Genomic DNA, 15,952 nt, shown 5'->3' with positions numbered 1-15,952 from the left:
CACAATGTTATGAGATTAGAAATCAATTCAGGGAAAATAATGTAAAAAACACAAACACATGGAGGCTAAACAATACATTACTAAATAAGCAAGAGATCACTGAAGAACAAAGAGGAAATCAAAATATACCTAGAGAAAAATTACAACGAAAATACAATAATCCAAAACCTATGGGACGCAGCAAAAACTGTTCTAAGAGGGAAGTTTATAGCAATACAAGCACACCTCAAGAAACAAGAAAAATCTCAAATAAACAATCTAACCTTACACCTAAAGGAACTAGAGAAAGAAGAACAAACAACACCCAAAGTTAGTAGAAGGAAAGAAATCATAAAGATCAGAGCAGAAATAAATGAAATAGAAACAAAGAAAACAATAGCAAAGATCAATAAAACTAAAAGATGGTTCTTGGAGAAGATAAACAAAATTGAGAAACCATTAGCCAGACTCATCACGAAAAAGACAGAGAGGACTCAAATCAAAAAAATTAGAAATGAAAAAGGAGAAGTTACAATGGACACCGCAGAAATACAAAGCATCCTAAGAGACTACTACAAGCAACACTATGCCAATAAAAAGGACAACCTGGAAGAAATGGACAAATTCTTAGAAAGGTATATCCCTCCAAGACTGACCCAGGAAGAAACAGAAAATATGAACAGACCCATCACAAGTAATGAAATTGAAACTGTGATTTAAAATCTTCCAACAAACGAAAGTCCAGGACCAGATGGCTTCACAGGCGAATTCCACCAAACATTTAGAGAAGAACTAACACCCATCCTTCTCAAACTCTTCCAAAAAATTACAGAGAAAGGAACACTCCCAAACTCGTTCTATGAGGCCACCATCATCCTGATACCAAAACCAGACAAAAATACTACAAAAAAAGAAAATTACAGACCAATATCACTGATGAATATAGATTCAAAAATCCTCAATAAAATACAAGCAAACAGAATCCAACAAGACATTAAAAGGATCATACACCATGATCAAGTGGGATTTATCCCAGGGATACAAGCATTCTTCAATGTACACAAATAAATCAATGTGGTACACCATATTAACAAGTTGAAGAATAAAAACCATATGCTCATCCCAATAGATGCATAAAAAGCTTTTGACAAAATTCAACACCCATTTATGATAAAAAAAAACTCTCCAGAAACCGGACACAGAGGGAACCTACCTCAACATAATAAAGGCCATATATAACAAACCCACAACAAACATCATTCTCAATGGTGAAAAACTGAAAGCATTTCCTCTAAGACCAGGAACAAGACAAAGTTGTCCACTCTTGCCACTATTATTCAACATAGTTTTGGAAGTCCTAGCCATGGTAATCAGAGAAGAAAAAGAAATAAAAGGAATACAAGTCAGAAAAGAAGAAGTAAAGCTGTCACTGTTTGCAGGTGACATGATACTATACATAAAGAATCCTAAAGATGTCACCAGGAAACTACTAGAGCTAATCAATGAATTTGGTAAAGTAGCAGGATACAAACTTAATGCACAGAAATCTCTTGCATTCCTATACACTAATGATGAAATATCTAAAAGAGAAATTAAGGAAACACTCCTATTTACCATTGCAACAAAAAGAATAAAATAACTAGGAATAAATGTACATAAGGAGAAAAAAGACCTGTATGCAGAAAACTATAAGACACTGATGAAAGAAATTAAAGATGATACAAACAGATGGAGAGATATACCATGTTCTTGGATTGGAAGAATCAATATTGTGAAAATGACTATATTACCCAAAGCAATCTACAGATTCAGTGCAATCCCTATGAAATTACCAGTGGTATTTTTTACAGAACTAGAAGAAAAAAATCTTAAAATTTGTATGGAAAAAAAAAAATTTGTATGGAGGCACAAAAGACCCCGAATTGCCAAAGCAGTCTTGAGGGAAAAAAATGGAGCTGGAGGAATCAGACTCCCTCACTTCAGACTATACTACAAAGCTACAGTAATGAAGACAATATGGTACTGGCACAAAAACAGATATATAGGTAAATGGAACAGGATAGAAAGCCCAGAGATAAACCCACGCACCTATGGTCAACTAAGCTATGACAAAGTTGGCAAGGATATGCAATGGAGAAAAGACAGCCTCTTCAATAAGTGGTGCTGGGAAAACTGGACAGCCACATGTAAAGGAATGAAATTAAAACACTCCCTAACACCATACACAAAAATAAAATCAAAATGGATTAGAGGCCTAAATGTAAGACCAGACACTATAAAACTCTTAAAGGAAAACATAGGAAGAACACTCTTTGACATAAATTACAGAAAGATCTTTTCTGACCCATGTCCTAGAGTAACGGAAATTAAAACAAAAATAAACAAATGGGACCTAATGAAACTTAAAAGCTTTTGCAAATCAAAGGAAACTACAAACGAGATGAAAAGACAGCCCTCAGAATGGGAGAAAATATTTGCAAACAAATCAGTGGACAAAGGATCAACCTCCAAAATATATAAACTGCTCATGCAGCTCAATATTAAAAAAACAAACAATCCAATCCCAAAATGGGCAGAAGACCTAAATAGACATTTCTCCACAGAAGACATACAGATGGCCAAGAAGCACAAGAAAAGCTGCTCAACATCACTAATTATTAGAGAAATGCAAATCAAAACTACGATGAGGTATCACCTCACACCAGTCAGAATAGCCATCATCAGAAAATCTACAGACAACAAATGCTGGAGAGGGTGTGGAGGAAAGAGAACCCTCTTGGACTGTTGGTGGAAATGTAAATTGATGCAGCCACTATGGAGAAGAGTATGGACGTTCCTTAAAAAAACTAAAAATAGAAGTACCATATGACCCAGCAATCCCACTCCTGGGCATATACCCAGAGAAAACCATAATTCTAAAAGACACATGCACCCCAACCTTCATTGCAGCACTATTTACAATAGCCAGGTCATGAAAGCAACCTAAATGCCCATCGACAGAGGAATGGATAAAGAAGATGTGGTATATATATAGAATGGAATATTACTCAGCCATAAAAAGGAACAAAACTGGGTCATTTGTGGAGACGCGGATGGATCTAGAGACTGTCATACAGAGTGAAGTAAGTCAGAAAGAGAAAAACAAATATCGTATATTAACACATTTGTGTGGAACCTAGAAAAATGGTACAGATGAACCGGTTTACAGGGCAGAAATAGAGACACAGATGTAGAGAACAAATGTAAGGACACCAAGGGGGGAAATTGGGGGTGGGGGGTGTCATGAATTGGGAGATTGTGATTGACATGTATACACTGATGTGTATAAAATTGATGACTAATAAGAAACTGCTGTATAAAAAATAAATAAAATTTAAAAAGAATACTATAATAAATACATTCTGGCATGTCTTTTGTTTCTCATATATTATTTTTTTAGGTAAATTCCAAGCTTCAGAAGTGCTGATATAGGTTTCCAAATAGTTGTAACTTTTTATAACACCAGCATCAAATGAGTACATTAATCTCATCCTGAGTTTAAGCTTAATTGGAGTTAAAAATTAATCTCCCATCCCACATACCCTTTACCAACATCCTCCATCAATATGTGGGATCTCATTCTCCTCCCTTTGAATCTGGGAGGGCTGTGACTGGCTTACAAACAACAGAATGCACCAACAGTGTCACTGCGTGACTTGTGGAATTAGTTATAAAAGGTGATGCCGCTTTCACCTTGTTCTCTGAAGCACTGGCCCTGTTGCCCTGAGCCACAAAGTCCAACTCTCTTAAGACTGCCATGTTGTGAGGAAGCCCAAAGTGACCCAATGTGGAGAAGCTCTGAGACCACATGAAGAGGGAAGGATGACTAGCCAGCCAACAGCTGCACCAGCTCCCAGCACTTTTACCTTCAGTCACTGTCTGACTACAATCCCATGAGAGACCCTGAGCCAGAACTGCTGAGAAGAGCCTTTCCCAAAGTCTGACCCCAAGAAACCATAAGAGATAGTAAAATAATCGTTGTGTTAAGCCACTAGGTTTTAGGGTAATTTGTTACATAACAATAGATAACCAGAATAAATACCATAAATAGAAAATGTAAACAATGAAATATGGTTGTAGTTCATATAAGAAAGACAGTGAAGAACTCTAATCAGTCAACCTACCTTCAAAGTAAAGACCTTGACCTTGTATTGTGAATAAATGTACAATTTAATTTTCAGTTGAAATAAAATATTTGCAATATATATGTATCATATCTTATGGTTACCTACCTTAGTAGTCTTTTTTAAATAACCCTTCAGCTACACCCCTGACTGGGCTGGATAAGAGGGCTATCTCAGTAAACACAAAATTTTGCATAAAATTTGAAAAGGCTGAGAAATTCTCCTGAGCCCATGGACCCCAGTTTCATCATAGAATATTTTTATGTTTTTTAGAGAGTATCTTTGTGTTTATTAGCAATCATTTTCTTCAATACCTTACTTCCAGTTAGCTTTTACTATAAACAAGCTGTTTTGGCAAAACTAGAATCTCCATCATGAAAGAAATCACACAGACGTCAACCTCTGAGTCTGCTGCTGCTCCTGCTATACTAGTTGGCTAGTCGGTGGTGAGTGTGAAAGTATTTACACTAGTGCCTGTTCTTATGATTCCCCAGGTAGTAGCTGCCACAAGGTTTGGCTTGCCCAGGTCTCCAGAAACTCTTAGTTCAATTCAATGTATTTCTGATAAGACATCGAAGAATGTAAGCAGCTCTTTCCAGGAAGCAGCTCTCTGCAGATCTTTTGTCTTGTCACTTCAGCAAAACTATATGTTAACTAACTTTACACCAGATGCCCCATGCTTAACTAACCTCCAGCGCAAGCACACCTTTCAAAACTGTTGGATTTTTATTACCTTGACTGCTGTAGGTTGGGGTATGACGTTTAGCGGGTGACCCTGTGCATTCACACCTGGATCATGGGGCCATATAGTCAGCAGTCCGTCACTACAGCCACTGGAAAGCAGCCTGCCACCCGGCGACCACTTCAGGGCACACACAGCTTGCTTGTGGTGAAGAGTTCCAACATGGTGCTGGGCTACCCGAACATCGTGATGATAAACACGGCCCAGTCTCGACCCACTGCTCAGAGGTAAAGAGGCAGGTTTAGGACAGAAAACTTGAGCCCTAATGCTGCATAAGCATAACATGAAAGAAAGTATTGTTCAAACTCCTGAAAGACCCCTTAGGACAGATTCAAAGCATAGACATTTCTTGAGTTAATAAGGATGGAGTATTCTGCCTGGGTGATTCTTCCCACAAGTGAAATAGATTTGCTTGGCAGAGTTTCAAAACTGGATATTTAAAAGATATATTTTGATAGATAACTCTAATGGCTTTAATATGATGCTTTAAAGTTAATGGCTTTAACTTTAATGGCTTTAATGCAGGCATGGAAAAAATAAATTTAGAAGATTATCATATTTTCCCAGATAGTAGTTTATGTACTGAACCCAGGAAATATTACTTTTCTGGAATTCAGAATATTTCATATTATCTTAATGAAATGGCATATGTGTATGATATATGTGTTAGACATAAAAATGTATTATTTCCTTTTTCTATTAATCTACAGATCTACTATTAGTTTGCTCATGCTACTAATATCTAAAAAGAACATAAAACTATCTGAATGTCACAGCAAACTGCAATATGATTCAAAATCACTGGATAATGTCTCCACTCTCAGTGATTTGGATCCAAATGATGATAAGGGTCCTGTCTCACAAAGATAATGAACTCTTACTGGACTAGTTTTCTCCAAGGAGAAAGTAAATAACTGCCCACAATTATTTCTGAAGTTTCTCAAAGTGCAGTATCAGATTTTTAAAAACTACTTAGGCACAGCCCAGATAGCATTTTGATGAACAGTATGGACTCTGTGGCCAGACCACCTGGTTCAAAGCCTGACTCTTCCCCTTACGTTAACCATGTGACCTCAGGCTGGTGTCTCAGTTTACTCCTCAGAAAAAGAGGGTGGGGGGATATAAACCACTTTATAATGTCATTGCAGGGATTAAAACGTGATTACACACCTAAAGAGTTAGCGCATTGCCTGGCACAGAGTATTCTAAAATGTTAGCTGCTATGATTGTAAGAAAGTGTTTGTTCATGTTCCTCACGGATAATGAAACTAAACTTAAGCAATGTAAATAGATTGTAAAAGGAACTCGAGTATAGAATTGACCAGAGTACAACAACTTCACAGGGTAAATATTTAGGTTTATATAAGAGCAATTTGCTTAAGTAGTTTTAAGTCTGGCCTATAATCACAAGGTATTAAAATATCAAATTTACATCTGTGCTACTTAAAGAAATTGTAAAAGGCTTCAAATTTTATTTAAATTTAAATCTACTTTAAGAAATACAGTATGAAGATGAATGACTGTTATTAAATACGTATTTAGACCAATTATGTAGGCTCACAGGGACAAGTCGCTTAACGTTCCTGGTCAAAAAGAAGCAGTTAGATGACTAAATCAGTAGTTCTCAAAAGTGATAAAGTGTCAGCATCACTTGGGAAATTAGAAATGCATATTATCAGCACACCTCAGACCTACTGAATCAGAAATTCCCAGAGTGAGAGCAGCAACCTGGGTTTTGAGGAGTCCTCCAGGGATTCTGACACACTCTCAAGTCTGAGAATCACTGAACTGGTTAATCTATGAGGTTCCTTCCAGCTCTAACCTCTGTGGGTCTGTGAATTGGAAATGTGCCCCCCAGAAAGCTTAACATATTCCAAATTAGTGATACTGATATCAATAAATACCCATTTCAAAAACATATCCCTCTAGTAGGTATTACTTGGTACAGAGAAACTTTTTGCTTAAACAGAGTTTTACATTTTATCTGAACAATCTAATGAATCCTGAACGTCACATCTCAGTATGAGTACATGCTTTAGGCACAGCGCCACCATGGTACACGTGGCCACTGGACCTCTTATAGCACCAGGTCTGAATACCTGACAGGTAGAATCATAACTGTTACTAATCATGTCTGCCTTGTTTTACTTTGGTTTTGGTTTTAAATATTGTAGTTCTGTTCACTCAGCACCCATAGTCAATTGGTGATGCAAATATAATTGGTTCCAGTAAGACACTGCTCACCTGCTAAGGATGTAGTTATTCCAGCTTAGAGCCCCAACTACTGACAAATGACCAAGCATATTTCTCTGTCGCTTTTTAGTGACCACATCCCATAACTGAAAAAAATGAACAAGCACGGTTATGTAGCATTTTCACAACCCACGGTCTTCTCAAAGGCCTGATAGCCAACTAGTGTTGATATAGCCAGTCCTTATGCTAAGTGAAAGTTCGGCACCTCTAACCCTAGTCAGCAGTTTTCAATGCTGTCTGCATATTAGGATCATTGAGGGAGCAGGCTATGCGTGCTAGCCATTCTGATTTAATGGTGGGAGTAAGAGCCTGGGGATATGGCATTTATTTTAAAGTTCTCCAGGTGAAGTCAATGGGCTGCAAAGGGTTGAGAATCACTATGACACTTCCAGTTCCTTCAAACTGTGGGAATTCCAAACCTGGAAATTCACCTATAGTTATCAACAAATAAAATTTGAGTGCCTAGACACTTTGTAAAGTCAGGAATTCTATTTACTGCTAAGAGACTCCTTTTCTGCCAGCTATCAATGATATTCTGACCCATATTAGGAATGAGAACTTTGGCATAAGAAGAAATCATGACATAACCCTCATAGTATCCAGTATCATTACAGAGATGAGAAAACAGTACAGCCATCTGTGACCCTCCAAAGTCATTGAACACCTGAGCGATACTGTTTACACTATTGCTAATAAACAACAATAACAATAATGGTACATGAGAAATTAGACAGATTGATGGAAACTTGGTAAGCTCCTATTTCAGAGAGCCTACTAGAAAAAAAATTCACTCATTTTAAGTAACTCTACTCCTGATCATGGCTTAAGGTGAGAAAGGAAGACTGGAAGGTTATTTTCTTCTCTCCAAAGTCCTAAAACTGGGGATCTCCTAAGTCCAACTTTAGTCCGACAGAAAGAACGGGGGCGAAAAAAGGAAATGTGACCGAAAGAAAGCTTGTGTGAGAAAACTAAGCAGAGTATCCCTACATCCTCATTAAACACCATTCAGAAAAGACCCAAAATGGTATATCCTCTTACTCCTCATAGCTTCAAGTACCACATCTACTATAGTTTCTTTATTTTATAATAAGCTGTTATTAAAAGTCAATCTTAGTTATCTGGCAACTATACAGAACACATTATGAGAAACAAAAAGCTGACCAGTACTTGCACTTCTCCCTCGCTGGTGCCAACTGCCAGGCAGGTTCCCTCTTTTGTCCAGGACACAGAAGATATATAGTTACAAGTGACACTTAAGTCTATATTTTCAATCCTATTGTGATTATCCCCGTTCCAGATGTATACAGAAGATCCAAGGGCTATAGCAACAAGATTTTGCAAATTCCAGTCTAGGATATTCAGATCTATAAGAAAAGCATTTCAAATTAGGGTGATTATACAGCCAAATAAAAATATTTTCAAATAACTTTATTTATAGGTAGAGGAGAAAGATTGATAACTTCCTTATGGTCGGCTGGAAAACAGAATCATGGATCCAAGCAGACCATGAGAAGTTCAAAAATGAAAGCTGGAATAGAATCTTGTATCAAGATACACAGTGTAATAAGCAATAACACTTACCATTTATGCTCTTATATACTTATTTAGAGGCATTTAGAAAACTTGGCAGTTTCATCTACCATTATAAATATAAATGGATTTCATCTAACAGATCATTAAAATTTTAAAGTATGTAATTCTTATGGAGACATCCTCAGACCTAGAATATACATATGGGAGATGACACCATCATTGCTAATCAAAAGGCAACCCAATTACAGTATATCTAGAAGAGGTGATCTCTGGCTTATTTATGATATCTAGAAGTTCTTAGTAGTATTCTCTATCTTACTCTATAAAAATCATATGACTGCTCAGAGAAACCATATTTGTATGACCACATATTAAACTGTACCCTATCTTATTTCTTATAAGACAGAAACTCCTATCCTGATTGACACATATCAGTACAAAACTATGAAGCAAACCAGTTTCACTAGAGCAGTCTAATCCCCTATAACTCATCCTTCCCACTGATGCAAACTACAAACTCTGAACAAAATTCAAAAAACAAATACCTGAGAACTCTGGAAAATCAGCAAAAGCAGGTAAACCAAGTAAGGGAGTGAAAACTTGGAGAAGCAACCTGCCCAGGGGTGAGTTTTCCATTTTTTTCTTCACACGGCTTTACCCTGAGGGTGGGCCCCAATCATGGAGTAACACCAGCAGCTCAAACTCTGACAGAAAGCCCACCATGTCGCTAGTCAAAGAAACCAGAGAAAGGAGCCTGAAATGGCCAAAGTGTGAGGAGAAAGCCTGGGAGGGATGGGAGGGGAGCCACAGAAAGGCATCCTCTAATTGTGAGTGTATAAACCCACACACATCTCAGCCTAACCCCAAATCGTGTAAGTGCAGGGAAAACTCAAATTATTCAATCTAAAGAACATGGAGGAAATGTAAAATAGATAGCTAGTGGGAAGCAGTCGCATAGCACAGGGAGATCAGCTCGGTGCTTTGTGACCAGCTAGAAGGGTGGGATAGGGAGGGTGGGAGGGAGGGAGATGCAAGAGGGAAGAGATATGGGGATATATGTATATGTATAACTGATTCACTTTGTTATAAAGCAGAAACTAACACACCATTGTAAAGCAGTTATACTCCAATAAAAACATTTTAAAAATAAATTAATTAAATAAAAATAAAATAAAAAATAAAGAACATGGAGGGAAAAAAATGTTAAAGAAATGGACAGAACCTCAGGGATTTGTGGGATAATATCCACAGATCTAGCATATGTGTAATTGGAGTCAGGTCTTGGAAGCAAGAGAGCAAGGTTTCAAATGAGTTCTCACCAGAAACCATAGAGGCCAGAAGTCAGTGGAACATCTTTATAGTGCTGAAAAAATATATCTGACAACCCGGAATTCTACATCAAGCAAAAATATTATGATAAGGGTAAGAGAAGTCTTTACCAACAGACCTGATCTGCAAGAAATACTAACAGACGCTTTTGACTGAAAGGAAATTATATGAGGGAAATTTGGATCTTCAGGAATGAAGGAGAATGTTGTAATTGGTAAATATTTGGGTAAATATAAAGGACAATTTTTTCTCTCTTAAAATATTTAAAACACAAATGCGTATGGCTCTTTAAAGTAAAATTTAACGATGGTGGAGTTTTCAATGCATGTAGATTTAAAACATAGACAACTAAAGTAACTCTCCCAAAAAAGTTGGGGGCTGGGGAGACACATGTGACTGCAAGATTTTTACATATTGTGTGAAATATGCAACAGTAATTCTAAGTAGACTGAGAAAGTTTAGATTGCATTGCAATCCCTAGAGCTACAACTAAAAACATAATACAAGGAGATATAGCCAGAGAGCCAATAGATCAACTAAAATAGAATAGAAGTCAAAAAGAAAAGATGTCCAAGGAATGAGACTTGGTGCATTCCAAAATTTAGGAGGCAGAGAGATAGAAGAGGAAGAGAAACCAGCAAAAAAAACACTAAGAAAGAGTGAACAGAAAGTTAGGAGGCAAACCAAGACAGTGCGATATCAAGCAGGAGGAAATGACCAACTGTCTCCAATGTGGCTGATAGAGTTAAGTAAATGAGCTCCAAGAAGTGACTGCTGGATTTAGAAATGAAGAGTTTTGGGTGATGTTTGGAAGGGCAGTTCCAATGGAATGGTGAGATTTAAGAGCTGACTAAAGTGGATTCAAAGACAATGGGGAGAGAAATAAGAAATTGTGAATATAGACATCTTTTGATAAGTTTTGCTGTCAAAGGGAGGAGACAAAAGGGGTTATGGCCTGAAGGGGAAGTAGGCACAAAAGGTTTTTGTTTGCTTTTTTTTAACATGAGTGTTGTGCTTTTTAAACATCTCTTGAAATGAATTCTTCAATTTTTATTAGTCATGGCAATAAATTCTCTTAGAGGTATAGGAGGAGAGTGGTAGGAGAACTGCTCCCTTTAATGATTTTGCTTTTTCCCGCTCATTCCTCTCTGTGAATGCTCCTGAGAAGCAGACCTCTTCCCTCTGCTCCTTTCTCCCTCACCAGGAGAGCTCACCAGGGCTCTCAACTTCAATCATACTCATCTGACCTACACTCTAGCCTTTCCCCTCTTTCAACTACAAACCTCATTTCTAATAAACTGCCAGAAACTCTTGTATATCTCACTGTCTCCTCAAGTGTAATATTGCAAGAATAATCTTCCCTCCTCACATGACTTCTCCTGCTAACTTGTCTTCTCAGTGACACCATCCTTCCCCTGCTTCAAAACGTGGAATAATCTTAAACTTGTCCCTCTTCCCATATAGTTTTCCTCATGGAAAGAAAACAGTCCCTTATTTTTTGGTAGCTCTCCTGCTAAATGCATTCTGCATACTCTGCCATGAGTTTTCCTTTGATATTTCTCCTAGTTGAGAATTCCCACAACAAATCTAAAAATCTACATCAGGATTTGAAATATATCCATAATCTGCAACCACCTCCTATTCACTAGTCCCCAGTGTATCCTCTTCATTGCCATTAATTACCATGAATTACCAACATCCTGCCTTTGTTCATGCTGCTAACACCACTGAAGATGCTCTATCTTCTCTCTTCCACTCCTCCAAGTCCTACTCATCTTTTAAGATCCATCTCAAGTCTGAATGTCTCCACAAAACCTTTCTGAACAAATCCAAAGATCAGCAAACTACTTATAGTCCTTATAACTCCTTAAACCCCACAATTTATTATTTATACTCTACATTGGCATGTTGGTAGCAGGTCAATGTGGGTTAGTCCCATCTTCCCAACTAGATCACAAGCTAGTGACATAAGAAGAAGCTAGAGACAAAGAGCCAATGTAGTTATTTGACAAGATTTATCCATGTTTAAAATATAAGCAAAAAGAATGGATATATGTATATGTATAACAGATTCACTTTGCTCTACACCTGAAACTAACACAACATTGTAAATCAACTATATTCCAATAAAAAAAAATTTTAATAAAAAATAGAAGTTGTGAGTGTAGATAAATAAATAATATATAAGAACAGGCCACCATTTATACACTTCATTCTTTTTTTTTAACATCTTTATTGGAGTATAGTTGCTTTACAATGGCTTGTTAGTTTCTGCTTTATAACAAAGTGAATCAGTTATACATATACATATATTCCCATATCTCTTCCCTCTTGCGTCTCCCTCCCTCCCACCCTCCCTATCCCACCCCTCTAGGTGGTCACAAACCACCTAGCTGATCTCCCTGTGCTATGCGGCTACTTCCCACTAGCTATCTATTTTATGTTTGGTAGTATACACTTCATTCTAATACAGTAAAACATAATGTGTAGTTCTTATGCCTCACCAAGACCAACAATACCCATTCCTGAACATGAAAATTCCACAATGAAAAAACCACTATATTAACCATATTTGGATGGTACACCATTTAAGCATGAGGCACAAGGCCATCTGGTTCTTCCAGAATAAAATTTCAAGTTTATGCCAGAGCACAGAATACATTTTTTCATTTCAACTTTTCAATTCATGATCTAAGCAATAACTTACAATAGTCATTTCGAAGAGCGGTAAGATGAATCTTCACCTCTGGTTGGAGTATGGAATAGTTTATATCACTGAACCTTTGAATGTGGAAGTATTCATCTCTGACTCCATCACTGCAGCCTACAAGAAATGAACAGTTCTACACTATAATCCTGAAAACAAAATCTTTATCTTTGCAGGTATTAAGAGATAAGTGGGTGATAAAGTGGTCATCATGATAAAATTGAATTATAAGTTGCGGGGGGAGGAAAGGAAGAAAAAGACTTCAGTATTAATTTAAACAATTTTTTAAAAAATATTCAATGACATTTTCTAATAAAAAGCACATGAATACCAGGCCTAAATGTAATGACAGATTTTGTGGGGAGCACACAGAGACACTACATCATGCTTTGAATATTTATTCTGTCACTTGAGATTTTAAAACCAAAGTAATGTTCACATATCCATGCATCTATAACATCAACAATTATCTAATAGACCTAAGCCCTACTCTGAGTCTTTGTCAATAAGATTGTTGAGTCATTGATTTTGGCTCTTTCTCTCACTGTTTCTGTACCAGAGCACACAGAGTTACTTTTGGCTAGTGTTACCCATGACTATCTGAATTCAAGGTTCTATCCTGTGCTCAGTTTTACTTCTCAACAAATGACCCCACTAAGCCTAAACCACAAGCCACTGTCTTTTCATCTTTCCAACCACTTGGCTTGTAATCAAACTGAGAATGACATGATCAACAGGAAATGAGCCCCACCCAGGTAACTTGTGGTGCTATGACCACGTGGTTTCTAACAAAAGAATGAGAGCTTCACAATGCTATACCAAGAAGCCAGATTGTTACTCATAGTTGCAACGTTAGCTATGAAAACCTGCAGTTGTGGGCAGAACTACAAGGTACTAGAAATACATACTCAAGCACTGCTGATAAAGGTTCAAAAAAAAATCAAGTACAAACTTCCAGTTACAAAATAAATGTCATGAGAATTTAACGTACAGCATGTACAGCATCTATCTGATGCTCTATCTGATGACAGTTGTAAAGTAGACTTATTGTGGCGATCATTTTGCAATATATACAAAGATATCATTACATTGCACACCTGAAGCTAACATCATGTTCTCTATTAAAAAAAAAAAAAAGCAATACCCAAAGAATCAACAAAAAACTCCTGGAACTAATGAGTGATTATAGAAAGATATAAGATTAATATACAAAAGTCAACTGCTTTCTTATATACCAGCAATAAGCAACTGGAATTTAAAATTAAAAGCACAATACCATTTATATAAGTACCTCAAAAATGAAAAACTTAGGTATAAATCTAACAAAATATGTACAAGATCTATACGAGGAAAACTACAAAACTCTAATCAAAGAAAAGCTAAATAAATGAAGACATATTCCAGGTACATGGATAAAAAGACTCAGTATTATTAACATGTTAGCTCTTTCCACCTTGATTTATAGATTCAGTGCTATACAAGTTAAAATCCCAACAAGGTATTTTGTGGACACTGACAAGCTGATTTTAAAGCGTATATGGAGAAAAGTCAACACAATATTGAAGGAGAAGAGCCAAGTTGAAGGACCTACACTATCTGACTTTAAGACTCACTAAAGGGCTTCTCTGGTGGCGCAGTGGTTGAGAGTCTGCCTGCTGATGCGGGGGACACGGGTTCCTGCCCTGGTCCGGGAGGATCCCACATGCCGTGGAGGCTGCAGAGCCTGTGCTCCGCAGCAGGAGAGGCCGCAGCAGTGAGAGGCCTAAAAAAAAAAAAAAAAAAAAGACTCACTAAAAAGCTACAGTAATCAAGACAGTGTAGTACTGGCAAAAGAACAGACAAATAGATCAACAGAATAGAGATCCAGAAATAGAGCCCCACAAATACAGTCAACAGATCTTTGACAAAGGAGCAAAGGCAATACAATGGAGAAAAGTTAGTTTTTTCAACAAATGATGTTGAAACAACTGGACATCCACACGCAATCTGGGAAAAAAAAATAATCAAATCACTTTGCTGTACACCTGAAACTAACACAATGTTGTAAATCAACTATACTTCAATTTTAAAAAATGCATCTAAACACAGACCTTATACCCTTCTCAAAAATTAACTCACAATGGATTGTAGACCTAAAAGTAAAACACAAAGCTATAAAACTCCTAGAAAATAACACAGGAGAAAATCTAGATGTCCTTGGTTTTGGCAGTGACTTTTTTTTTTTTTTTTTTTTGGCCACACCACACAGCTTACAGGATCTTAGTTCCCCAACCAGGGATTGAACCCGGGCCCATGGCAGTGAAAGCACCGAGTCCTAATTCACTGGACCGCCAGGGAATTCCCTGGCAGTGACTTTTTAAATACAACACCAAAAGCATGATCCATGAAAGAAATCACTGATATGCTGGACTTCATTAAAATTAGAAACTTCTGCTCTGCAAAAGACGTATCTAAAGAATGAGAAGATAAACCACAGACTGAGAAAAAATATTTGCAAAAGACATATGTGATAAAGGACTGTTATCCAAAACATACAAAGAAACACTTAAACCTCAACAATAAGAAAACAAAAAACTCAATTTAAAAATGGGCAAAAGATCTGGACACCTCACCAAAGAAGATGGCAAATAAGCATAAGAAAATGTGTTCAACATCATATTTCATTAGAGAATTGCAAGTTAAAACAATAATGAGACACCACTGTACATCTGTTAGAATGGCCAAAATCCAAAACACTGACAAACACCAAATTCTGGCAAGGATGTGGAGCAACAGGAGCTTTCATTCATTGCTGGTGGGAATGCAAAATGGTACAGCCACTTTGGAAGACAGTTTGGAGGTTTCATATGAAACTAAATATGCTCTTATCATACAATCCAGAAAACGCACTCCTTGGTATTTACCCAAGTGAGTAGAAAGCTTATGTCCACAGAGAAACCTTCACACAGATGTTTATAGCAGCTTTATTCGTAATTGCCAAAACTTGGAAGCAACCAAGATGTCTTTGAATAGGTGAATGGATAAATAAACTGTGGTACATCAGACAATAGAATATCATTTAGCGCTAAAAAGAAATGAGATATGAAGCCATGAGAAGACATGGAGGACACTTAAACGCATATTACTAAATGAAAGAAGCCAATCTGAAAAGGCTACACTGTATGATTCCAACTAAATGACATTCTAGGAAAGGCAAAACTATGGATACAGGGTTAGAGGAGGAGGGAGAGATGAATACGTGAAGTA

At 37.1% G+C, this 15,952-nt stretch overlaps 1 protein-coding gene across 1 annotated transcript in view; it reads right to left on the bottom strand.

Moving 5' to 3' along the window:
* The window catches only part of CDC20B (cell division cycle 20B), a 63,252-nt gene that overhangs the window by 10,351 nt on the left and 36,949 nt on the right, over positions 1–15,952 (bottom strand). Inside the window, exons 6-9 of the mRNA XM_024765358.1 lie at positions 12,707–12,823; positions 8,305–8,501; positions 7,129–7,223; positions 4,876–5,101 (exon numbers count right to left, since the gene is read on the bottom strand). Of these exons, the coding sequence (XP_024621126.1) occupies positions 4,876–5,101; positions 7,129–7,223; positions 8,305–8,501; positions 12,707–12,823 (635 nt within the window). The remainder of the gene's footprint in view (positions 1–4,875; positions 5,102–7,128; positions 7,224–8,304; positions 8,502–12,706; positions 12,824–15,952) is intronic.

This window comes from Neophocaena asiaeorientalis, unplaced genomic scaffold (genome assembly GCF_003031525.2).
Source record: "Neophocaena asiaeorientalis asiaeorientalis breed wild unplaced genomic scaffold, Neophocaena_asiaeorientalis_V1.1 scaffold198, whole genome shotgun sequence".
Lineage (NCBI taxonomy): Eukaryota > Metazoa > Chordata > Mammalia > Artiodactyla > Phocoenidae > Neophocaena > Neophocaena asiaeorientalis.
This window is presented reverse-complemented; position numbering and strand designations above follow the sequence as displayed.